The sequence below is a fragment of the Manacus candei genome, unplaced genomic scaffold, assembly GCF_025592945.1.
Source record: "Manacus candei isolate 608988 ecotype Guabito, Panama unplaced genomic scaffold, ASM2559294v1 h1tg000018l, whole genome shotgun sequence".
In the NCBI taxonomy this organism is placed as follows: Eukaryota; Metazoa; Chordata; class Aves; order Passeriformes; family Pipridae; genus Manacus; species Manacus candei.
Genome location: NW_026138066.1, coordinates 13,876,719 through 13,901,431, shown reverse-complemented (window position 1 = coordinate 13,901,431; position 24,713 = coordinate 13,876,719). Strand labels below are relative to the sequence as shown.

Sequence of the window (24,713 nt, the reverse complement as noted above, 5' to 3'; positions counted from 1 at the left end):
AACTCTTAGTTCATGTTTTACGGTGCCCAGCACAGCTGAGCCACTAGTCTCACTTCTGGCCTTCAGGCACAATGACAGAACACCGGTATGACAAGCAGCCCACCCTGCACTCACCTGTGCTGCTGCAGGCCCAGCAGCACTGACTTCTCTAGCCTTGTCTCGTTGCCTATTGTGAACTGCATGATGTCATCCTGCTGTGTCCCTGACACGGCTTCCAGGGACAGCGTTGCGTACTTGGAGGTGTCTGTTTGCCTGTCATTGCGATCTGCAAAGGAGATCGGGCTTGACGACTCCTCCAGCTGGTGAGGTTCTTCATAAATTAGCAGACTCCTTGACCTCACTACATACAAAGAGAGAAGGCAAAAAGACATGAGAAACAGGCAGGTCAGAGAACAGCCCTGGTTATTTCAGGAAATGGAAACTGTCAGAGCAGAGCTAAAGCTGCAAAGGGCTTTTCTTTCCATAGTGATTAACTGGAAGTTTGATAGCTGAAGAAAGAAACCACAGGAATGGTCCATGTAGGGATCAAAAAGCTCTAAATTATTCACAAAACAAGAACAAAATTAAATAATCACTCTGATAATATACTGGTTCATTATAGGTATATAATACTAACAAATTCCAACTCAGTCCTTGGAGTCTTTGCTGACACTGGCAAAGGAAACACCAACTGATACCAGTTGTTCATTTTAACAGTATGAACATTTCCTACTGAGTAGAAACCCTGCTACCTTTCACAAACCACTGGCTTTAGTTCCAGAAGTACCAAGCAAGCCAGTGGGGAAAAGGCTTTGCCCATGTTTATGAGGTCTGCTGCCATCAGCATAGTTTACCAAGCTATCCTTCTTTGTATATATATGTATATATCCTTCTTTGTTACATATAAAAAAATGGCTAGTCAAGAAGCAGAAAAGCAAAAGATGCTTGAGAAAGGGGTTAGGAATAGAGGTGGAAAACAAGTGCCAAAGTACAACCGAGCAAGGAGCAAGACTGGAATAGCTGTCACTTACCAATGGAATCTGTGTAGGACTCTGGTGAGGAATGCTGCCTGGGCAACACCATCTTCGTAGCAGAAGGATATGGCCCATAGCTCTGAGAGAAGCTGCCAAAAACTACTGCAAAGCACAGCACCACCATCTGGCAAAGGGAGGATGCAGAAGAGGTGAGTGCACTAGGTTTTGACCCATGTGCACACATCAGAACTAACACTTTATCAAAACAAACCATTTGAGGCCCTTTTCATCACTACATACAGGGTCTCTTAGCAAAGGCACATATACAATAGCAATTCAGTGTTTTTAAAGGGCACATTTCAAAGCTGGAGTTTGTTTTCAATGTCTGCCACCATTCTGACCAGCTGCCTTATTTGCTCAGAAAGCTGAAAAGCAGACAAAGCTGCCATGTGTGTTTTACAGATACTGTCAGGAATTTCCCGACAGGTTACTTCTGCTTGCCCCAGTCTTGCTTCCAAGTGACAGCATGGCTAGCAGATTAGGAGAACAGATTAGGTCTTGTAAATACTTTCCATCAATTTATACCACTTTAGATATAAAGGGAACTCACTGGCTGAGTGTAGGTAGGGAAAAGGGAAATGTTTCATTCTACTCATTTTCTTATCTTGACTACTATTACTGAAATAGGACAGAGGTAGATTTACAGCCTCAGTTATATTTTGATTTGGTTGAGCAAGTTTATTTTTACTGGTAACAAAAGAACTGAGCATGAAAAGTCACCTTCCTTTTCATTTCACAACCCTAGACACCATTTCTCACATACAATACTGCAGTAAATAATAAAGTGGGTCATTTGGAGGAGTAGTGCTCCTTCCTTCATCACTGTAGCACCCAACCAAAAGCACAGGTCCAGTCCCCTCCAGAATTTAGTGCCTTCCCAAGTCTCATCTACCTCAAAATTAATTGTCAAATCATGAAAAGGAGTTTCCCAAGCTGCAAATTTGCAACTGAGAGGCTTTGCAGAGCAAGGGATGTGCCTTTGAGCAATGGAAAGAGATTCTCATCCCCTTACAATTCCCAGTGTTAGGGACACTCACCATAAGACAGGTCCCTGTCTGTGTGCTAGCTGCCTTACATGAACGAGACACTTTGCCAGCAACCATGGCTTGGAGTCTCTGCAGCTGCTGCAGAAGTGTTCTGGAAAGCAAAGACAACAGACAAGAATCACACACACTGCCCCTCTTCTTGGTTAAACAGCTTTTTGTTTCACACCTGGCCAATAATACAGCATTTATGACAAGGTAGAGATAATTAATGTCCTCTCCTTGAAATTACTAGCAAGGAATGGTTTTAATTTTACAAAGTTTTTACATGTATTAATGCTGGAACTTTCAAAAAGATCTTTTGTTTTTCCCTCAACTGATGTGCCTGAACACTTACTTCTTTAGTACTTTCAGAAAGCTCTTGTAAATAAAAATTGTGTTTTCAGTGTTCCTACAAGAAATGGCTCCAGTGAGCACATTAGCAAATGAAACTGCTCTACACACAAGTGACCAGATGCATATACAACCTGATATGTCATGAATTCAGCAGGAGTTTTGCCATTATTTTTAAAGGTGCAGAAGTGAGTTTATAACTGCTGTAGTTGGTGATTGAGGTACCTCCTTTTTCCAAAAAACCTATTCAGTGGTTTGGACCACATGCTGGAACATTTTTAAAGAGAAGGTCTTAAAACTGAACATGGGCACAGACTTCATTTCTCAAATTCATTTATTAAATAAAACACTTTATTGCTATTTGCTAAATCCTCCAGGAGCCGACAAAAACTGCAGATGCTTCAAGTGGCTACTCTGACTGTGTCTTTCAGAGGTCCCAACCACAATGACAATTCTCTTGTGGCTGGAGTCAACAGTCCTAGACCAGCAGGATATTATTCTGTCTTTCTGGCTGGCTTTTTTCTGCTGTAGCATCAATTACTACAGTCAGAATACCACTCATTTAAATGGGAAATTATCTCAAAGTATGATTGATAGAGGGTTTTCACAGCAGTTTTCATTGAAGTGTTTTAGCAGATAAGGAGCAAACCAAATGCCTGTCCTTGACACAAACACAGTACAATTTTGTACCAAGTTGTTAAATTTGCTGTTCATTTCCAACTTTACTTGTCACTTCTCCTGTAAGTCTCACAATCTCTTGTGGAGGATACCCCAACAGAACTCCAGGCAACAGTTTTGGAAGCTGTGACGTCAAACGCTAAAGCAAGAGGCGAGGTCAGGGTGTCAGAGAAAATAGAAGGATTATTTTAAGATCAAACTGGCTAAAAGCTAATTGTAGGACAGACCCAGAGGTGCCTTCCCAGCTCAATATACACTGGTCTGCCTATTATCATAGATTTTTTTAATCATCAATGCTCATTGCTAATTAGGGCTTAATGAATTCAAGGACTTCAGGAATACATTCTGAAATGAGCACAAGGCATTCTCACAGCACAGATTTATCTGGGCCAGCAGATCCTTCTCAACTTATTAAGGAAGGATGTCTTGCATGCTCTTGAGAGCATGGCTTATCCTGCAACTCTTTAAAAAAGGAAAGCAATACGCCTAATTCAATCCTTTACTCACTATTAGAGAGACCACAGGCAAATTAAGAGATATAAACAGTGTCCCTCACATAAATGAGACCATCCCAATTTCCTGCTCCTTTCTGCATCTCTCCCCAGCTCCCCCTCACATCCGCTGCATGGCATGGGGTTCACAAAGACTTGAGTACATAGTATACATCATTTTCTGGCACAGAATATGCTGCATGCAGTATTCCAACCATGTGCCACGAGCTATGCTATACAGCAGTGCCCTTTTAACCCTGAGATTTCTGTGCTATCACAGAAGACTAAACCTTCCCCCCGTTTTGGGCTTGAACCACTGGGCTCAACACAGAACAGCTCTGAGGAATGAAGAGGAAGGAGCTCTCCTCCTCCTCAGCTCGGGGGCTGGCAGCAGCAGCAGCCTTGAAATGCTGATCATTCCTGCCACTTTTTGTGGAGGCGTCAGTGAGAAAACAGCTAATGGCTGGTGAGGAAATCAACAGAGAAGAGGCAATTCTCCTCATTTTGCTCATCTCTGCCTTTTTGTGTTCAATTTAAAAAAACCTGTTGGGCAGAGTGGGCCCAGAGAGCTGATTCCAAAGCAGTCTCCTTTTGGAAAGTATAATTAGGCAGGTATTCTGAGGTCTCCTATACACAGAGGAAGATTCATCCCACACCTCATTTACCAACTACCTTCACATAAAATGCCTTTCTTCCCCAAGTCATTTATCTGTTTGAGCAGAGCTACTGTCTTCTTCTCAACTCAGTGTTTGGAGCTGGCAGGATACAGATGCATTTGCAAACTACGAGCAAGAACTGAGGCAAGAGCAAGAAACAAGTCTGATCAGAGATGATACCATGTTACCCTGCCACTGCCAAAATGGAGCACTCCTTGGTGCTTTTATTCTCTATTTGAATCTGGAATGGTGGAAGACTGGAGTCTGAGGTCAAAAGATTCCCAAGTAAAAGCTTTTTACTGGACAGCTGCAGGGATGATCTGGACCAAGAGAGGGAAAAGGATCAGGTCTCTACTCTGCAGAATAGGGACTTATCATAAACTATGATGCTCCCTCGAAACAGAAGCAGAAAGGCCACAAATGCTTTTAGTGGAACACACTGCCTATGGCTAAGTCCTAACAGGAGAAAATGCAAACCCAAGGCAGCATGCTAAGGGGGTTTGCACCCACAGGGATTATTTTCACTGTGTCTGACACATTTCTCAGGGATATTCAATTAGAGGGTCACCTCCGTGGGAGGTGTGAGCGTGTTTTCACACTTTTCTCTGCCAATGGAAGCACCTCATAGGAAAGCTGTAAAGTGACTGAAGACTCCTGCTCTTCCTTCCACACACTGCCAGCAAATTCACTCTGCCTGTGATGTCTTATTTTCCCGTGCACAATCACATATATTCATCTTCAGAAGAGACCCTTTCACTACCAAATAAGAGCAAGTCAAAGCTTCCCCTCTGCTTCCAGTGACACTGTGATTAAGGAGAGAAAATTTATCACTCCAGGACGTAGCCACCTGGGAGGCTTCCTCAATTCAATGTTTATGTTTAAAATCCAACATCAATTCAAAGAAAAAAAAAAAGACATTTTCTAGGGGACATCAAACACTATTTTAATCAAAAGTTTTCTGAGAATTGTTCCTGCTTTGTGAGTAACAAAACCTAATTCTGATAGGGAGAGAGAAAAATTAATCTGTCTTTTAACTCTACACAGAGATTCCTATTTGTAGGAAAGAGGACAAATCCCAAAGTAAGATTTTCACTGAAAGACCACTTAAATCCACCGTTTTGTTTCATTTGAATTACAGAGAAAACATCCAGCAATTTTCCATGGAAGATGTTTCAGCATGAAAACCAATGTCCTACTGGTTTGAAAACAAGGAGTTGCTCCAGGGCTGCCATGTTTTGTCAACTATTATAACGGTGGTCTAAAATTAAGTACAAGATATCTCATTGCAACTTAAATCTAGATCCTTCACTCTTTGAACGTGATTTGGTAAAATGACTTTACCAGCCATAAATATAGGAACAGCCAAGCAAATCAGTGAAGTCTGGCAGCTTTGGTGCTGATAAACCCTTGGTGGGTCAGAGTGATGTGCAACTTGATCTTTAGATGACTGGGAGCTGCAACAGTTTGGGCAGGAGCATGAGAAATGGGAGAACATCCCACTTGTATTTATAAAGCCACTGCCTTTAAAGGTGCCTGTCATAGTGCAGGTCTACAAAGCTGGTTTGTGTTATTCCACGGCAGCAACTCTAGCAGCTACTTGCATGTACTGTCCATGTGTGTCACTCTCAACCTCATCCTATGTCTATCATTTCTCCAAGAAAAGGGATCATCAGTATATGATGATCCAGACTCAAGAGAAGTAAAAAGCAAAGGTATTTCTCAACACGTTATACACAGCACCAGATATTTCAATACTGTCTTTAAGCCCAAAGAGCTGCTAAACAACGCTGGTGTCAGAGAATGTATTCAACCCTTTGGATCACTGGCAGCCTTTGGTCCTGATGCAAAAATGTGAGTGGACCAAGCCTTCTTGGTAACTGGGACAAGTCAGTTCAATTCTCAGTGCCAGCTTCCTCTCACACCCTTTGTTTTCTAAGATGGCAGTGCCCGCATGTTCAGATGCTACTCAAAACAATCAGACTCCGGCTCGCTTGTGGCTACAAGACACAACAGATATGCATGTAATAATGTGCTTCCTTAGTTTTGAGAAAACTGCCTAGGAAGGAACTTGGATGGGTTTCTTCTAAAGGACTGAGTCATACAAACTAGGAGAGGTAACATATGCTAGTGTTCTAATACTAAATCTGGCAAAAATGCTGCAGTCACCCACTCACAGTAATGAGAATTAAAAACTCTCCTGCGTCTTGATCCCCAGCCTCCTGCCTTGTCTTTTTAAGATGCATGAATGCCAAGGGAGATGCTCCTGGATGCAATTTTTTTGACCTTACATCTTTTCAGATCCAGAATTTCAGGCTAAGGCTGGCTTTCATCTAAATTTTTTCATGTTACTAAGAGTAATGAAGGAACATTTTTTATCAGAAAAAAATTCTAGTGTTTCCATGGTTTGGAGCCAGATTTTGAAACGCAAACAGGGTTTCCCTGAAGTCTTAGGTATATATCTATGCAAATATTTTCTATATATAGAATAACATGCTCTAAAAAACAGATTACACATACTGAAAGGTAACTGCTGTTCAATAGTTGTATGTTTTGGAAATTGCCCTTCATTTCCTCTCAAAACCAGCCTGACTATACAAACATGATACTGACTGACAGCACATAGGTGTTCATGAACTTTTAGGTAAGCAGCTATAGCCCAATTTTCCAACAAGGTAGAAATTCAACTTTGTCTTTATCTGTACTTGAATGCATTAACATTTTAACACATAATCACAGCTCTTATTTTCCTGTTATCTTTCTTGCACTATTACAATTTTTCAAAATGAAAGAACAACTCTAATGCTTGCAGATCTACTTTTAGATAATATGTTCAATAATTTCTTCATTTTTTTACTGCAGTGAACACTTGAAGTTACAACTATAGTCAGCTAGTGTTCTGCTTTGGGCATATTAAATAAGATACATGTGTGCATAACTGTGCTATGTACTTTGAGAAATAACATCCTAACATATAAATTTGGGCTTCTGACACAACAAACTGCATAATTTTGACCACCACTGCTCTGAACTTTGACTCCTGACTATACATAGAAGATGAAAGTACCAGCTGTAGGATGCTGTGAAGACAAGTTCTGAAACATATGAAAGGTCTCTGGATGTCATGTCAAGGCCCTGTGCAAATACCAGTAAGGAAATGAGACATTTTTAATTCATTGTAAGATGTGGATAATGTACATTAAACAAGGGCCTGGAATCATTCTTTGAATGAGACAGTTGTACAATTATACAGTAAATAAAAAAAGTGGCTCTTGGGGTTAAGATGAAAAATCCCTTAATATGGTATGTTACAAAATTAAGGCTTGATGAAAGCAGGCACTTTCACAGCATTGCCATGATTACAAGAATTTCTGTGCAAAGGGAAGAATATCTGCTGCTCTGCAAGAGACTACAGATCAATATCAATGCTATTGCAGAGGGCAGGAAACAATGCAACTCATCCCACATGACCAAACTATGAAGGATCTGGAGATAATATCACTTATCTAAATATTTTTAGAGCATTTAGCATGAAACAATTAAGATAATCAAATAAGAGAGAGAATGCTAAAGGTCCTTTCTAAAAGGATGGACAATACCAACAAAGCTGTTCTCATAAGTGCTTCCTCAACAACTCAGAGAGGAAAACAGCTGGTCAAATTTATCTGAAATGGGGAGAACAGCTCCAGGCTTGACAACATGCTGTCCTCAAGTGGATAATCTACAGCTGCACCTTTCCTCAGAGAAGTTGGCTTCAGCACCTTCTGGGACAGATCCTGGGAGAGACATCCCTACTCCACACCTACAGAACAATTCCTGGTTCTTGTATGTGAAACTGTGGAGGACGATACAAGAGGCACAGAAATGGCTTGGCTCTCTTCAAACAAGCAGCAGATGTCTTTGTGCATGAGCAGTGTGTGGGAGAGGCTCTCCCACAAGTTACAGTGCTACAGGGTCTGGCTCCATGAAAGTAGAGATTGGATCCAGAGATTAGAAACAACACATGCCACTCAATTAGCAATATATTGGCTGCCAGATAAGCTCCAGGGCCATTTTCCATGGTTGTGGGTCTTATCTTCAAAACCCAGCCTCCTCCCACACTTCAGTGTCACCATCAGGTTCAGTGGTAACATTCAACCATTACTACAAATGCCTCTAAACTAGAAGCTTTTAAGAGTGGGCTTTTCTAGTGCCTACTCATCTGAATTTGCCACACTGAGCATAAGCCACGACTGACACTGCACTCTCAGCTAACATCCAATTAAAAGATCAGCTATTTGACATTTTCTGCCATGTGTCCTTTGAGAAAGCCACCACTGAGTCACCCGCTTCTTCAGAAATGAAGCAAGGTGATTTTCCCCTCCAAATGAAGGAAATTCTGGGGTGTGAGATGGTTAGAAGGGTGCAAAATAATTGCAATGACATCTAGTAGTGCAGAGGGAACTAATAAAGACTCTTGAGCTCTGGCACTGTAATTTCTGGAAGTGTCATGTTCCAGGTCAAGGTCTCCTGGCAAAATTTCACTAAATAAAGAGAAATGGGAGAGTTGGACTCTCCCAATTTTTGTTTGTTTTGTTTGTTTTGAGTCACTAACTAGGTTCTTTAGAGCTCTTCTGTAGGGCAGTGAAAGAACTCTAAGAAGTGCTAAAAGGTTCCCAAGCACTCCACAGGCTAGGGAGACGGTTTAAGACATGACATCAAAGCCCCCATGCTTTACATCCCACTGCAGTCACAACAACTGGCTCTCCTCATCTTTCTCTGTCATTAACCCCATCAGATACAGCTATTGTTCACATTTCAGTTGATCTCTTAACCTCCAGATTTTCCAGCTTCAGTGTAATAACATTGCTATGGTTTTGTTTGATTCCCTTCATACCTTACCTGTTAGTATTCTCCAGGACTTCGACCTTCTTACGCAGCTCGCTGTTTTCATTTGAACAGGTCTCAACTCTGGAGACAGCACAATGAAAGAGGATTGTAAAAAAGTCAGTCATTTATTAAAGCCATTGCAAAGCAAGCCAAACTTGCTTTCACAGAGAGCTCTATGATCTTGCCTACATCTTAAAAGATACTACTAGCTGTGGAGCCCCTACAGTGCTCAACTACATCCCACCAGGTGCAGCTCATTCAGGATGGGCTGTAACTACTTTTTGCCCCTTGAAATAGCATAGCAAAGATCCTGCTCAGACTTTCTCTGTGCATTGGGCCACAGGATAGATACTTTAGAAGTCACAGAATGGTTTATATTTATGTTGTTAGCAAGTGTTTTGTGCAAAGGCACCCAGAAATCCAGCGAATGCCATGCTTCTGAAATCAGACCCTCAAATTTCAAGTTTATGAGGGCTAATAATCCAGGAGACTACAGACAGTGCTCAAGATTGTCCCAAGACAGTACTCATTTCCACACTGTCCCTGGAAATCACCTAAAGGAGATTGTAATATAACTCGGCACCTAAGAGGTCCAAGTAAAAATATATGACTCCCAAAAAGACAAATACGACCATTCTGAATAGCTCCAAGAAGAAAAAAAGGTAAAGGGAAATAGCTTTGATATCTGTATGCATGGGATGGAATTTCATAAGAGTAACTCTAAGGAAGTGAGACATGGCTATAAAGAGACAAGAAAAAAACGGGAATTACATCAAGGATATCACCAAAGATGGTACAAGGGTTTTAACAGAACCATCTGGTGAATTGCATAAGAGTAATACTAGAATACTTGTCTCTTGGAAGAAAGAATAATTTGGGATATAAATCACTAACTGGGGGTTTGGCTACTGCTCACTAAGGGAAGCTGATGGGTCACATGCTATTTTCCTGAGTCCTGCTTGTTTTCCCAGGCAGTCCTGACTCACCCACTTCCTATTTCTGTTTTCATCTGCACTAGAAGACAGAATATTGTTACTCTGAATCCACCTTTCCCTGGACAATGCCTATCCACACAGCTGCAACAGCAGCTGGGTCTTGCCTTATTTAAGGTGTAAAGCATTTGCTGGCACTGTTAGGCATGTGCTGCAGGCAGGCACAGTTCTGACCCTGGACAAGCAGCAGCTAGGACCAGGGCCTTTTCTCAGTCACAGCCACGAGATGGCAGCTGGCACTCTGTGCACAGAACCGTCCCAGCATCCACAGCTGGATCCCTTCCCAGTCTTGCAACTAGTGCTATTGGCCCGCTTGAAACAGGAAGGAGGCTGGCTTACTTTTTTTCCAGACTGTCCATGTATTCTTTCTTTTTTCTTCTACTTTCCTGGGCAGAGATCTAAAGAAAAAGGAAGAAAAACAACAAATATTTGCATGGGGGGGAAAAAAGCATAAAAAATGGATTAATAAACTGATAAAAAGCCTTGACGTTATTAGATGCAAGGCTCCGTGTTCTCATCTCTATTCCTGGCGAGCAAAGCACTGGCTGGATCTGTTTCCGCATTCTGAAGCAAGACCGCTCCTCTCAGTCGTAATAAAAAAAGATCATTCCCCGCTAACCTTAAAAAGTAAATCAGATTCATTCTCATCCAGAGAGAATATCCTAGGACAAATACTAAAAGATGATCCCAGGACAGTGCCCTCCATTTGGGAGAGGAAAAGTCTGTGAATGTGTTAGAAAGCAGCTCTGCAGACAAAGACTTGGGGTCCTGATGAGCAAGTCAAACATAAGTCAGCAATGTGCCAGCCCCTGGAGCAAAACGGCCTGGGCCTCCATAAATGAGATTTAGGTAGCAGGTCAAGAGAATTGGTTCTTCCCCTCTGTTCAGTGCCTGCAAGGCCACAGTTGAGTACAGCCTACAGTTTGTGGCTCAGAAACAAATACTTTGGATGCACAGAAGCGAGCCCAGAGGCAGACCACTGCTATAATAAGCCTGCCAGAGCACGTGACATTTCAGGAAAGGCAAAGAAAGCTGGGTTTGTTCAGATTGAAGAAGAGAAACCTAAGGAGGGAATCCTATTGCTGTCTTCAGCAACTATCTCACATAGCAAAGACGACGTCAGACTCATCTCAGAGGTGTACAGCAAGATGGCAAGAGGCATCAAATACAAGTTGCAGCAAAGGAAATTCCAATTACACATTAGAGATTCTATTTATCTGTTTTTACCACAAGATTGGCCTAATATGGGAACACATTGCCCAGAGATGCTGAGGGCTCATCACCTTTTGAGGCAATAAAACGTGACAGGACAAGTCCCTGAGCAACTTACTCTAAGATGACCCCACTTTCCAAGCCAGGAGTTGAACCAGAGGACTTCCAGAGATCCCCTTCAATATAAATGGCTCTGATTCTTTGAAAGTGGTACATAAAATGCACAAGATAATTTCCAAAAATTTTTTAAAAATACATTACAAGACCAAATTCCAATTCAGTGCACGCAAATTTACACCTCTATCTGCAAAATCAGTAACAGAACATAGTAACCTTCAAAGATGTGGTAAAACCTCTAGAACAAGTGAGTTGGCCAAGTCTTAAAAAAAATTGCATTCTTCCCCATGTTGGAACCAAAAAAACAAACAAAAAAACTTGTAGGGCATTTGACAGCCTTGGTATCAACCATTCATTTACAGGTCATTGAATTCAGTGATCAAAAGACTAGTGCACTGAAATACAAAGTCATATTTTAAAACAGGAAACAGAAAAGAAAACCTTCATCGCCACAAAAAGAATAGAGGTCTTTGCCTACCATAAGGGCAGGATTGTACTGTTTTTAAAATGGAGCCAAGCCACAGCAACTTGATACCTTGCCTGCTAAATACTCCATTGTTAATGGGTTCAGGTAAATACTTAGACTGAGGCACACTGTCAGAGTGACAGGCAATTTGATGGATGTGGTTAGGAACAAAGAAAAGCACTTTATTAAAGGACAACTTACAGCATTCAACAGTACCACACACCACTACTGCAGAATCCTGCAGCATTTTTTAAGATGAGGGACAAGTAGGAATTACCCAGCAAAGCTCACTAACATTTACCTTGTTTTTTATTTTCCTGCGGATTTTCTTTAGCACTTTCTCCTCTGCTTTCGTCAGGGGCAGTTTGGTAGGGATTGGGTAGCCCTCCGCTATCAGCGTCCTCTTCTCCTCCTCTGTCAGGATGAGGGGACCAGTCCCCTGTAGTTTCTTCAAGGGTGATAAAAATGAAATAATATGTTACAGTAAGTGCACAGAGTCCTAGGAAAAAAGGTTGTTAGGGAGGAGAAGCAGCAGCTCTCCCACTTCAGAGAGGACTGTGCCTACTTGAAGAACAGCCTCTTGCCATTGTGAATGTGTGGAAGACCCTCTAGATAACTTCCACTCAGGGACCAAACCTTCGGGACAGGATTCCCTCAAAACAGTTTTTCTTGGCCAAGCTCTGTACACGCTGAGGCCAACAGTAAAACTCTCCTTGGCTCAAACAGGAAAGAGACAAATGAGAAGCACTAATGAAAATCCCTCCCTAAAGATCACCCCTCACTTTTGACAAGAAGACAGATGCAGATCTACCAGAGACAGGTTAACCCAGCAGGGCTGGATCCTAAGGCAAAACACAGTCCATCATTGAACTCTGTGTCAGCTTAGAGGAGAGGCACATACTGTTCTCTGTGGGAACAGAGCAGACCAGTGAGCAAGAATTACTGGATCTGCAGTTTTGACCAGAGATGAATTCATCTAAAGAACAGCAGAAAGCTAGCAAATCCATGTCAAAACCAGTAATTAAAAAAAAAAAAAAAAGAAAAAGAAAACCAGAGAGATACACAGGCAGGGAGGTGCTGGAGAAAGCCAGCCCAACTTACATGTGGTGCTGTCAGGAGAGGGGAATTGGACAGTACTGAAGCTGTGCGTGACGCAACTTTAGCCGTGGCTTGTAGCTGGATTGGGCTTGAAGGAGGGAGTGATCTGGCTGGGCTCTGCCCTCCTTCAGAGTCACTGCCATGGCTGCTGGGGGGGGTCGGAGGCAAATGCAGGGGATCCACTGCTAAAAGGCAAGAGAGACGTAATGTAACACACGATTTTGAGGTGCTAATTTAAATTGCCACTAGAGCCGCCTCCACCACCACCACCCGGTTTCCAAGACTAGGAATGCCTGCTAAAAAATGGGTCAAGCAAAAGTGGCAACTTGGAAGACGTTCAGAGCATGCAGGTCTCCAAAGGAGGAATGAAATGCAGCAGCTGTCTTTAGGTTCGACAGACAAAACAGGGCTCCGTGCATATGCTGCAGTCATTTCTACCTACACTTCAGCTTCTTCCTCAAATGATTTGAGGTTTAAGTATAACCTAAAGTACAAGTTCCCTGTTCCTGGGAAACCTCATTAACAGAGGGGCTCTGAGCCAGCACACTTTCTCTCCAAAAACAACAGTGTTTTCTAACTCTGCTGTGGATTAAACAAATTGCCAGTATTCTTCATGGGAAAGGATCACAACCAAGGTGTTATGTGCTAAGGGAAGAGAGAAAGTCTTCCTAAGGACTTCATTTGGCCCAACTGGGAAGAAGTGACTGACAACCTCGTGATAGTGAAGGTTTCAATGTACTAATGGAGCAGGAGCAGCACAGGCAGCCACCACAGGAACCTCTCTCACGCTGTCCTAAATTCTACTGCACTTCTACACAAAAGAACCTGTGCTACAGTTGACAAGCAAAGTTCTGCTTATGACCAAAGGGGTCTGAACCTACTGCAGATATGTCTCACCTACTGTTCTTGCATGGACAATTTAGCAGATGTCCAAACCAGCCATAACTAAGTCATTTTTTTCTCTTACCTAAATTTACAGCAATTAAATTTTGAAGTAGGAAGATAAAGGTTAATTTGCCACCTTCCACTTCTGCTATGCTTTGCAAATTTGAGTTGAAAAGATCAAATGGGTGGTGAGGGAGGATGGAAGAAAAATAGTAACAAAAAAAAGCTATAATACTCTTTTTGTCTCACATCTTAACTCTTGCAGTTGCCAGAAGAAGAAATATACTTGAAAAACAGCAAGGCCCTTAATCCCCCAAACTGAGCAATCAAATCTACACCCTGGGTTGAGATATAGCCTCTACCTGCTACATCACTTGCTTCTCTCCCTAGAGCAGTACTATTTACCTACAGAAATGAATCCACTAACAGAATATCAAGTGTTCCTAACTGAAATGCAGTTATCTGCTCAGATTTCAGGCCAAATATTTGACTCTTTCAAGTTTTCTTGGCTTTAACAGATTATGGCCTGCAAAACTGTGTTTAACTTTCAGGGCAAGGATCATTGCTCCTCCTTCTTTATTTATAGCTCAGGGCAAAGAGATCCTGGTTGTTCTTAAAACTAATATGCTACAAACAGATTTGCCTAACTTTTATTTTCCTATAAACTCACATCCTTGCTTTTGTATTAGAGGTTAACAGTAAAGTTTCCACTTACACTCTTCATGTTTCCTATGCCTTAGTTGTCTCCTCAAATTGATTTCTCTTCTATCCTAAATAATCCTGTACTTTAAGAATTCAAGCTCCCTTCACTACAATTATTAATACCCTGCAGACAAAAAGGGATCATTTTCTTTGTGATGAACAAGGGGAAAAAAAAAAAAGAAGGAAAAAAACCCCACATAAATGGGTCAGAGAGAGTCTGGCTCTTCAGTAGCCTGAGTTGAATCCCTAGAAAACAATAGCTTCAGCCTGAAGACTAACATGGTGAATGAGGAATTCAAATACTTAATCAGGGTAAAGTACATTTATTGTGCATTCTGGTCAACTCCCCCTGCATTTTGGTTTGGTGTTTAACAGACCTTCCTTAGAAGAGAGGTTCAGGAACTGATCCACTTCATGGGGCTCCAATTTAATCTCTGGAAGAACTTTCTGGGTCAGTGGTTTCATCTAGAAAAGAGACATTAACAGCATGAAAACCCAAAGTACACATCTTAAAAATCTTAATAGAAGGACACAAGGATTACTTCTCCATAAATGGAGAGGTTTCCTCTCCTCCTGCTCTGCTACAGGCAAAGCTTTAACTTCTTTACAGAGTTTGCTAAACCAGGCTACAGAGAATACTGCCCTGACTACTCCCACTATGGCTTTTCTTACTACTATATTTAGCTAAATAAAAAGATTACGCCTCAGAGATGACATTTCAGACTGAAAGCTAGCAGGCAACCCACTCAAATTACTTCTCTTAGCAACAGAGCTGCTGCTACTAGGATCTGCTGGACTGCACAGCTTGAGCAGGGACAGAAACACCCCTGGGAGTGGGGGAAAGCCTGCTGAAGGCCATTGTCATCTGGGAGCAAGAGCACAGTGCCAGTCACTGAACACCAGGTTGTCAGCCCAAGTTCATTTCACAGTGTGGAGAAGCAGGAAAATAATAGTCACAGCTGACTGAAGCTGGGAAGACACCTGGTTTGCCCCACTGACAGGGATAGGGCATCAGGCTGCCAAGCTGCTGCCCAGAGTCTGTCTGTGTGCTACAGTCCCAGGCTCGAGGAAGTCATTCTGGCACATCAGCATGTTAACTGCAGCTGAAATCTCTCTCAGTAACATGTATAAATAATCCATGCAATTGCAACGAGCCACCAGCTTGTCCCAGAACTCCCTCTGCAAGTCACGGCATCCCAAGCTACGGCAGGACTGCGTACCGGGAACAGCACATTCAGACTAGAAGAGGATTACGGGAAACTTGTGCTTAATTTTCTTCAGTTTCTCATAAAATAATTTCTGTTGCACGTATTTCTGATCCATGTCCAAGTGGAAACATTTATTTTCAGCATTTACCAGTTCCATCCGGCCTGGACAGATATTGCACCCTTGGGACTGAGAACAGTCATGCTCCTTCCTCCACTGACTGGGGACCCTGGTGAGCCATCAGCTGCTGCAGTTCATTCTCCTTAACCCAACCACAGCCAAAATGAGCACTTTAGAATGCCCACTGGCTGCTCCAGCTGGCCAGAAAGGCATTATGAAGCTCCTCATGAGGCAGGCTGGTGTGGAAGCAGCAGTAGCAGCCTGAAATGTCAAAGCTTCACAGATCTGGCAAAAGTAACTTTTGCAGGCAAACAGGGAAACTCTCCAGTCAATCCAAACAAGGAGTCTTGTTCTCATTAGGGGAAGGCTCAGCAGCACTAGAGCAAGTTATTACTAAAGACGCTTAGCTTGTCACAGACTTGATAGAGCAAATGGATTAGTGAATTCAGGTGTAAAAGGTTCATCAGAAACTGTTTAAATATTTTCAGAAATCCAAGAGCCCCAGGCTTTGGGGCTAGCATAGAAGACAAAGTTGTGCATCCAACCATTAAGACCTGAAGATGCAGACAATGTGTTTTGAAACACAAGCTCTTACAGCAGTAGGGGGACACCAGCAAACACTAAAAGCCACTAAAGCAGACTGCAGTGTGCACTCTGAACTGCCAAGCTTTGGCACCAAGGAGGATACACTGCTATGCAGTCTTAGGAGAACCTATGCAGAGAGGAGAACAGGAAGTCTGCAAGTACCAGGGCATCTGTCTGTAGTTCAGGTCGTTCTCCCTCCAGTGATGTGGCTGTGACGGTGAGACTGACGGAGGGAGCGAGGCCTGATGTCTCGCACAACCCTGGCTCAGTCTTTATTGATGCTGGAGTAAACTCTGTAGCCAGACACCATTCCTCATTTTCCAGGTCACCTGCCAGGGAAGGAAATTGGACACCACATGTTTAGGTCAGAGATAGAAAGACTACAAATGAAAATAATGTCATTCCTCCTCCAGAGAAGGGAAACAAACACAGAAGACATTTTAGTCTATCAACAAAACTCTGCCCTTGCTATTCAGCTCTCAGTCAAAGCAGACAACCATGCTGTTTCAGGGCTGTAACCTAATCCTAGCCCCAGGATACACAGAGGAGCAGCGAGGAAAGACTCAGAGCACTAATCACTGTACACTGCTGAAAGCTGCTAATGCATAGCAGAACAAGACCAAACAAGCCACTGGGTAAAGCAGCCAGGGAGCCATGTCCTCAACACACTAATGCCTGCTGACTCAGTTTTATTCCTCCTAGAGATAGCCTTTAGCCAGACTTCTTCTACTGTTTGCAATCATCAAATAGCTTAAATGGTGATATTATACTTTTAAGAACAAAGTATCTTCACATTATCAACTTCATTTTTTTTCCCTCAAGGATTCATTCAACAAGTGTAAAAGAGGATATAGGCTTTGGTGACTTCACAGGAGCACCAGTGACATCGTGATCATGCTGATTTCCTCCCCAAAGCCTCTGGGAAGTCATAGCATAGGATGCATATTTTAACCGGCAGCATTGGAACAGGCATCACATAGTGGCAGAATTGTCCCCTAACTCCACTTACTGCAAGTTCACTAATCAGAAGAAAGTCATGAAACTTTTTTCTGGACAAAGCTGAAAGGTTGGCCTTGCACTGCCAAGAACTTGAAGAAGGTTGGCTTGGTAGGTTTAGCCCCCTATTTCCATTCATGAAGCAGCCACTGTTTGACTTGTTGAGAAGGGATTTACTTTCCCAGGTCTGATATATGATAGAGGATCAAGAACTCAAAAAGACTCAACCTTTAAAACAATTCCACAAGGCTATTAACAACCCCTCTTAAAATCGTAAAATAATCAAATGCATTTTTGGCAGTTGCAATTCTGCCTTTAAAAACTTCCAATTCCAACTGCTAGAGTTTAGTTATGTAAGTTCTTTTCTCTTGCAGAAGAGAAAAGCTCTGCACCAGCTGCACTGCATCTCAAAAGCATGTGGCACAGTTCTGTGCCACAACTCATCAGGAGTTGTGAGAGGCACGTCCATTGAATCAAGCAGCTGGAATCTGAAGGTAAACATAAAAGAAAACAGAGTGCTGATCTTTCTTTCAACACCTTCTACTGCCTTCATACAGATCATTTATCAAATATACAACATCAGAACAGAGGGCAAGTACGTACACTGTAGGGCTAGTAAAGAGAAACAGAACTTTGAATTAACTGCACGCTGCATCAACATCCTGGGAGGCAGCCACGGTGGTGTGGCTGTGCCACCAGTATTCTGCAAGGCTGACAAAAGGCCCTTCACATCTGAGTGCATCAAGCTGGTGAGATGTCAACAGAGTTCAGCTGCAAGCAGGTAACAAAAATAAGAGTGGGCTTACAGCCTCTGTGCTGCTGTGTGTCCTTGCTATTAAGACCACACACACACAGAGCACACAGGCACTGGGCAGACACTGGGTGACTGGAAAAAGGGAGAAGAATGTACATCTCCAGTGCTAGTAATTACTTTGTGGTGGGACCTAACCTCCACCACTGGCAAGGAAGGAGGTAATTTGAGTAAAGACACACCAAGGAATTAAAAATGAAAAATAAGTATCCTGTAATCAGAAGCCTCATGAACAGCAAGCTCATCTCTGCCAGAAGTAACTGTAGAGCAAGGGCTAAACACTGTATTTAAGTATCTGGAGAGCTTATTCCCAAAGCTTCCTGGAAAATGTAGAAATGTAAAAATAGAAGTATTTTTTGGAAAAAAAAAATAAAAGGTATCACTGTCTAAATATTAACTCGGGAGAAAGGACGTTGCTCTACGGCAACCATCCCTGAGCCTCTCTGCTCACAAACATGAGAGCACAGTTCCCTCCCTGCTTGCTGTGTGTCCATCATTCAGGTAATACCTTTAAAGTAGTATCTGCCTGGGAATCCAGAATCCCTTGGTCAATGCAACTTTGAAATGCCTGTTTGGATAACTTCTGTCCAAACTTCCCCCACATCGTGATGTGCAGAGCCTCCTCTTGCACCTCTGGGTCGAGCTACACCTGTGGCAGCACCATCATCTGTAATCTACTTTAAACTCCCTTTGGGAGGGAAGACTAGGGATAAAGGAGAGCTATCAGTGAAGCCAGTAATTGTAATTAGCCCTGAACTTTCCCAAATTTGTATCATCTTGCAAGAAGAGAAATCTAGCCATGGGTGACCAGCAAAACAGGGCATGTCCTCTAAGGCTGCACTTTATGATGTTTATCACCTCTAATCCCCAGGTTCATCGCAAATATTCAGCAGCTCTAAGACAGCAAGATATGCTGGCCTTCAGCTAGTCATTTGACTCCTCTGGAAGCTGATTTTGCTGATTAACTTGACATCCCTGCCATCATCATTTAGATCTGCATAAACTGCTCAGAGTTATTCTAGGCTTTAAAACCAGTCTAACCAGTTTGTAGGGTTGCAGATGGTTTCCAGCGACAGCAACACACTGCATTTAACACTGAGGTAACTCTGAAGAACTGTATCTAATACTTTTTTGACACTGCCTCTTATGATGCAAGGTGACAGGTCTCATTCCAGATGAACAACCCTGTGAAAGAAAGGGACAGAGGACTGGTCAAATCCCACCTTGATAGTTCTCTGTCCCCACTTTTTCCAAGGCCCTGTTGCACGCACACTATCATAGTGTTGTGCAACAAGTTACTTTCTTTTGACACATTCCAGCTTCCAAAGTCTCCGATGATCTCTCCTCTGCTCCAAGAGAGCTGCAAAGACATTTCCCACTGTCCTTTCTACTCTTCCTGAGCACAGCAGGTTGACATTATCTGAAAATCTTAGTTTACTCTTATAATTCTTCGTTTATTCTTATAATAGTTTATTCTTAGTTTATTCTTATTATAATACCTTAGCATCTTAGTCTACTCTGCCAAGCACTGTACGAGCAGAGCAGTGGCAGCCCTTCTCCCAAAGCCCTTGAGAATACTGCACAAAACCAGAAAAATTCAGGCAAAGAGGAAAAATTGAGCAGACTAATAGATTACTGATCATACAGAGAGGTGTACAGCACATCCTCCAAGACAAGAGTATTTCTGATACAGGGTTATGGAGAACTATGAGGGAGGTTTCATGGAATAATGAGAACAAGCAAGAAGGTACATGTGAAATACTGAAATGAAAGGACAACAGAGGCTGGCTCCAGGGACCCACTGGAGGAAAAGCGAGGGTCCAAGCAAGGCATGCTGTGGAAAGAAATTAGAGGTGTTTATATTTGACATGATCCAGGAAATACACGTGAACTATTGAGGCAGAATCCAAAGCAAGAGGCTGAGAAAATAATCTCCATGACTGTATGCATTCAAACAGATATGAGTAAGGCAACACTGCATCCTCTAAGGTGAGGCAAAATACATTCCAAGTCATTCAGACAGAGAGAGAAGAAAGCCTCAGCAAGAGATTCAGCTATCCAAATGGCCAAGAAAACAGACATCCTAAGTATTGTCACTTCGACTGTTAAAAATCTCCTCTCGGGCTTCAAAACACAGACTCCAAAGTCCACTGTTGAACAAGTTCCCTTCCCAGGTGAAGTTTCCTATGAACCTCAGAACTTTACCATGCAATGGCTGTTTAGATGAGAATCATTTCCCCTTTACCTACCCTTTCATAAGTCCATGAATGCTAAGGCATTTTGGCACACGGAATATGTAATTTAAAGAGTCTACACAGTACTTACCAAAATCCCAGCTAACACTTCTATGTGCAATGCACTGGTAATTAAATTGCACATACGGATGATGTTAACTGAACATTCGTATTGAAAATCACCGAGGTATTAAGAAATACTTATGAATGTTTAACTCAGCGTCCTTTTGCACATCACATACATATAAAAACAGGAATGTTCTAATGATGTGATGAAACAATTTCTATACAGAACTCATGCCTTACCCAAAAAGGAGAATGCATGGTGCTCCAGTAATTGAGGAGATATTCCATGTTTTGTTATTCTCACTGTCTCATGCATAGCCTCACCTCTCCTTAACAAAATTCATATTTTGTTTCCACGGGCTATTTAATCCCCTCCCAGGGAAATGCTCCACCAACCTGAATTCATTTCCACAATGGTCCTGAAAATTCAATTGAGACATGGAGAGATTAAGGCCAAAAAGTAACTAGGAATTAAAAATGGCCAACTGGAGACAACTGGAATTGGATTTTTCAGATGATTTAGCACTGTTATTATACTTGATCAAAATACAGTACGCACTGAGCTTTCAGGTTCAGCTGTGAGCATCTACCACTGCTGCAAGTTAAACATCAGATTCAAATCACGCATCCAAAAACCCCATTCATCACAGCACCCCAGGGTTTGTGACACAAGCATCTAAAATCTCCTGTATCCAAGACTAAAATTACATTTCTTCAGAAAGCTTTTTTGTGCTTCTTCTGTCATCAAGCTTGTCCCACTTTTCCTGCAGTCTTATTTAGCATGCATCTTCCACTATTTTCTTTATTTTTCAAAAAAGGCAGAAGCCTTACAAGCCACCAAAGTTAAGTACAATCAGTGTATTGAGCTAAGCTCTCACTGACAGGAAAAACTTCAAACATGTCCTCTTCTTTCCCAGCTGTACTCATCATGAGTCCAGCTTGGGCCCAGATATGATATGCAATGTGTTGTGAGATGCCATGTGTGTGGGTGATAATGCAAGAGATGAAACTCCAAATGGGACATAATTCCCTCAGTACTGTAAGTGTAAGCATTGCATGCCGTGCGCATCTTCAGCAAGGTGTCCAAACAAACTTTCTGTCCTCTCTCTTTATTTCAGAGGTCCTAATCCTGTCCCAGGTTCCACCATCTGCAGTTAAGATGGGCAATGCTCATAAGATCTACTCAACATACCACAAGCGGACTTTTCACTTCCCTTCCTCCAGATCACTACAACCGAAAGGGAAAAGATGACACAATATTTTGCACAATGAAAGTTTCAGAGCTCTGAAGCCCGTTATGAAGACTGAGTTATTCACATGTGCTTGGCTTTAGGTACAACAGATCCAAGTCAACTTCTATGCTGCACACCTCATACATTATAATGATGATTTCCATCAGAAATGTGCTCCTCTAAGCATTCACAGCTGTGGCAATAACCAGTATGTGTGATTTAGGCGTGCATGAAAAACATACAACCAACAATGGCTGTGTTTTTACACGTCAGAATTAATATATACACCATTCTTGTGTTCATAAAAGGAATTTTTAATATATCTGTATTTATATATAGATATAACAAATTAGACATAGTCTCTTAACAACACCATGTGCAGCTTTCTAGGATACTCATATTTCTCTGAAGAACTGCAACATTTTGCTTCTTTCCTTCTTCCATGGGCATATTATGGAAAGGCAGGGTAGGAAAAGTGGAAAGCAAGCTCAAAAATGCTTACTTCAACTGTACAGGTTTTTTTAAAGAGTTCCCCGAAAGTTCTGCTTTTCTTTTTAAATTATTTCCATCCAAATAATTCTTCAGTCTTGTCCAACATGCCACCTCTTTTCCTGAGAATAAGTAAATCTTCTCCAACGTTGACTAAATTTCACCCTCTCTGACAGGTGTACAGAGAAACAGCTTACAAAATAACTAAAAAGATCTCCCTTGCTCCCCACATTCTTTTCAGCACTATTCATTAGAGTTTAACAGAGACACTTACTGGATAACCAAGTTGTATCAGTGAGTTACTGTGCATTTTTAAATAAATGAAATTAATGGTGCACTCTGTATCTCACCCTCACCCCTCCCAAGTACAGAGAGTGCAAGTATTCAGAGAAACAACATGGTTTTCACCTTTCTTTTACCCTGCAGTAAAAAGTAAGATAGCACCATTATGTAAACAACCCACATGAGGGGTGTACCACTGAACCTCATCTTGAAGTGGAGAAAAGCACATACCACCATTACAGATTAACATCACATAGAAAACAGATGCATGAACTGAACAACATTTCAAACAAGCGTGCAAGCAAGACCTATAGAATCATCAAGGGATATCCTTTTCTGTGTAAGCAGAATGAAGAGGCAGCTTTTGCCTCCTCCTTGAAGTTAACTGTCCGAGCAACAGATAAAACAGCTTAGAGAAAAACAAAACTGAAAACTTAAGGAGACCACAACAGACTACGGGTCAAAGTGCTCTGCACAGGTATTAGAAGAGCCATCTCTGAACAGGGTAATGCAGGAAGTTCCCTAATGAGTCAAACTGTTCTCCAGCCAAGCACATTTAAATAATCTCCCTCTTCAGCTGTGTTACAGATTAGATCACTAGGGCTTCAACTAATTCCTTTTGGTCCATGGCAGACCTTACACCGTCATCATGAACCAAGGGCTCGGATGCACAGCCCACCCGGCTTCTGCATAGCCGTGCCAGGTACAACCATACACAGTCTCAGGCTCAGCTCATCCCATGTTAATAACACATTTTGATTCAGATGGTGCTTAAACTTGCCCCAAGGGTCCACATTTGCAAAGCTGTACCTTGGACAAGAGTACGGTCCTTGCCTGAATCCCACCTCTGAAGATGTTGCCTCTTTACATCTAGCAGAAGGATCCAAGGGTGCTCACCAGCTCTACACTACAGAAGTACAGCTGCAAACTGGGAGCCAGCTAACTGCAAGGGGAAAACACCTCTTGGAAGAGGCCCACAAGTTGTTTGTGGGGGAAATGACTGCTCACTGTCGGCAAAAACACCCCACCAGCTGCTGATGCACAGATTTAGGGCATGCTGCTGGACATGCCACTTGCTGGGAAGGAAGTTCAGTGTCCCCAGCTCTGCAGTCTGAGCCTCTGCAGCCTCCCAAAATTTGGACCTTTCTGGAGGAACAACTGCCTCCTTGTCTTTCCCCTGGGGTCGAATGGTCCTCAGTGTCCAGCTCTGGGTTCACGTAACACCCCCAGGCAGACACAAGCCTTGTTCATCATGCCTGAAATGCTGAACTCCAACGCCACTACTGCTCCCCCTCTCTCCTTCGTGAGGTAAGAGCCCACATTCATTGACAAACAGTTTCTCTTACAGATTTTCCAAAGGGCATTTCTCCCTCCCAGCGTGCACACACACACTCTCACCACAAATAATGAAACTGAAGCCCTCAAAACAGCTTCAACACAGGAGACACTGTTTGACTACCAAGCATTGAGGTCCTTTTTAAAGTGCCACAAAGGGAAAATTAAATAAAGGGGCAAAGATCAGCAGCAGCAATAGACAGTAATCACAATGCAGCAGAAATAGCTTTTCTTCTAACAAGAGATCATCACTCATATTGGCATCCCCTCTGCATGGCATGGAGTTCATCTAAAACCCACAATCATTTCTATCACTACCAAAGTTATTAAGATAGAAACGAAGACATATTGTTCCTTCCATACATAAACAACAAGGGTCAATATCCTCTTTCCTGTGGAGAATGTGACAATTTTCAATCCAAAGCATCTTGTCATGTAAAACCAGTCAGATGTCTTGGAGTTACAGGTTCTGCTTTAACCTCCCTTCAGACTAACACTACATAAGCATAGCTGGGATACAGTCCCTGATAGTTCTTAATTATTTTGCTCAGGGGTTGAAAACTGCTATTTTTATAGCATCACCCTTCATATATATATGTGGGAGTCAGGCACAGACTGACGTGGTAGCTGGATTTACAGCCTTAAAGTTTGATACCATTAAATGTCCTGTAAAAGACTATGATTTTTTTAAGGTATATGACAGTTACCCACAGAAGCACTATCTTCAAATAAAATAGTTCTCCCTCAGAGGTCTGGATTCTTCCACTCACACCCCACGCAGATGTTGTGAAGGCATATCTGTGTT

At 42.2% G+C, this 24,713-nt stretch overlaps 1 protein-coding gene across 2 annotated transcripts in view; it reads right to left on the bottom strand.

Moving 5' to 3' along the window:
* CREB3L2 (cAMP responsive element binding protein 3 like 2) overlaps positions 1-24,713 on the bottom strand; it is an 85,198-nt gene that overhangs the window by 7,648 nt on the left and 52,837 nt on the right. The window contains exons 3-11 of one of the 2 annotated variants that reach the window (XM_051784764.1): positions 16,626-16,792; positions 14,930-15,017; positions 12,969-13,147; positions 12,169-12,315; positions 10,412-10,470; positions 9,093-9,161; positions 2,051-2,150; positions 1,011-1,137; positions 115-340 (exon numbers count right to left, since the gene is read on the bottom strand). In XM_051784764.1, the coding sequence (XP_051640724.1) occupies positions 115-340; positions 1,011-1,137; positions 2,051-2,150; positions 9,093-9,161; positions 10,412-10,470; positions 12,169-12,315; positions 12,969-13,147; positions 14,930-15,017; positions 16,626-16,792 (1,162 nt within the window). Of the gene's footprint in view, positions 1-114; positions 341-1,010; positions 1,138-2,050; positions 2,151-9,092; positions 9,162-10,411; positions 10,471-12,168; positions 12,316-12,968; positions 13,151-14,929; positions 15,018-16,625; positions 16,793-24,713 lie in introns of both variants that reach the window. The other variant, XM_051784763.1, reaches the window with a different exon arrangement.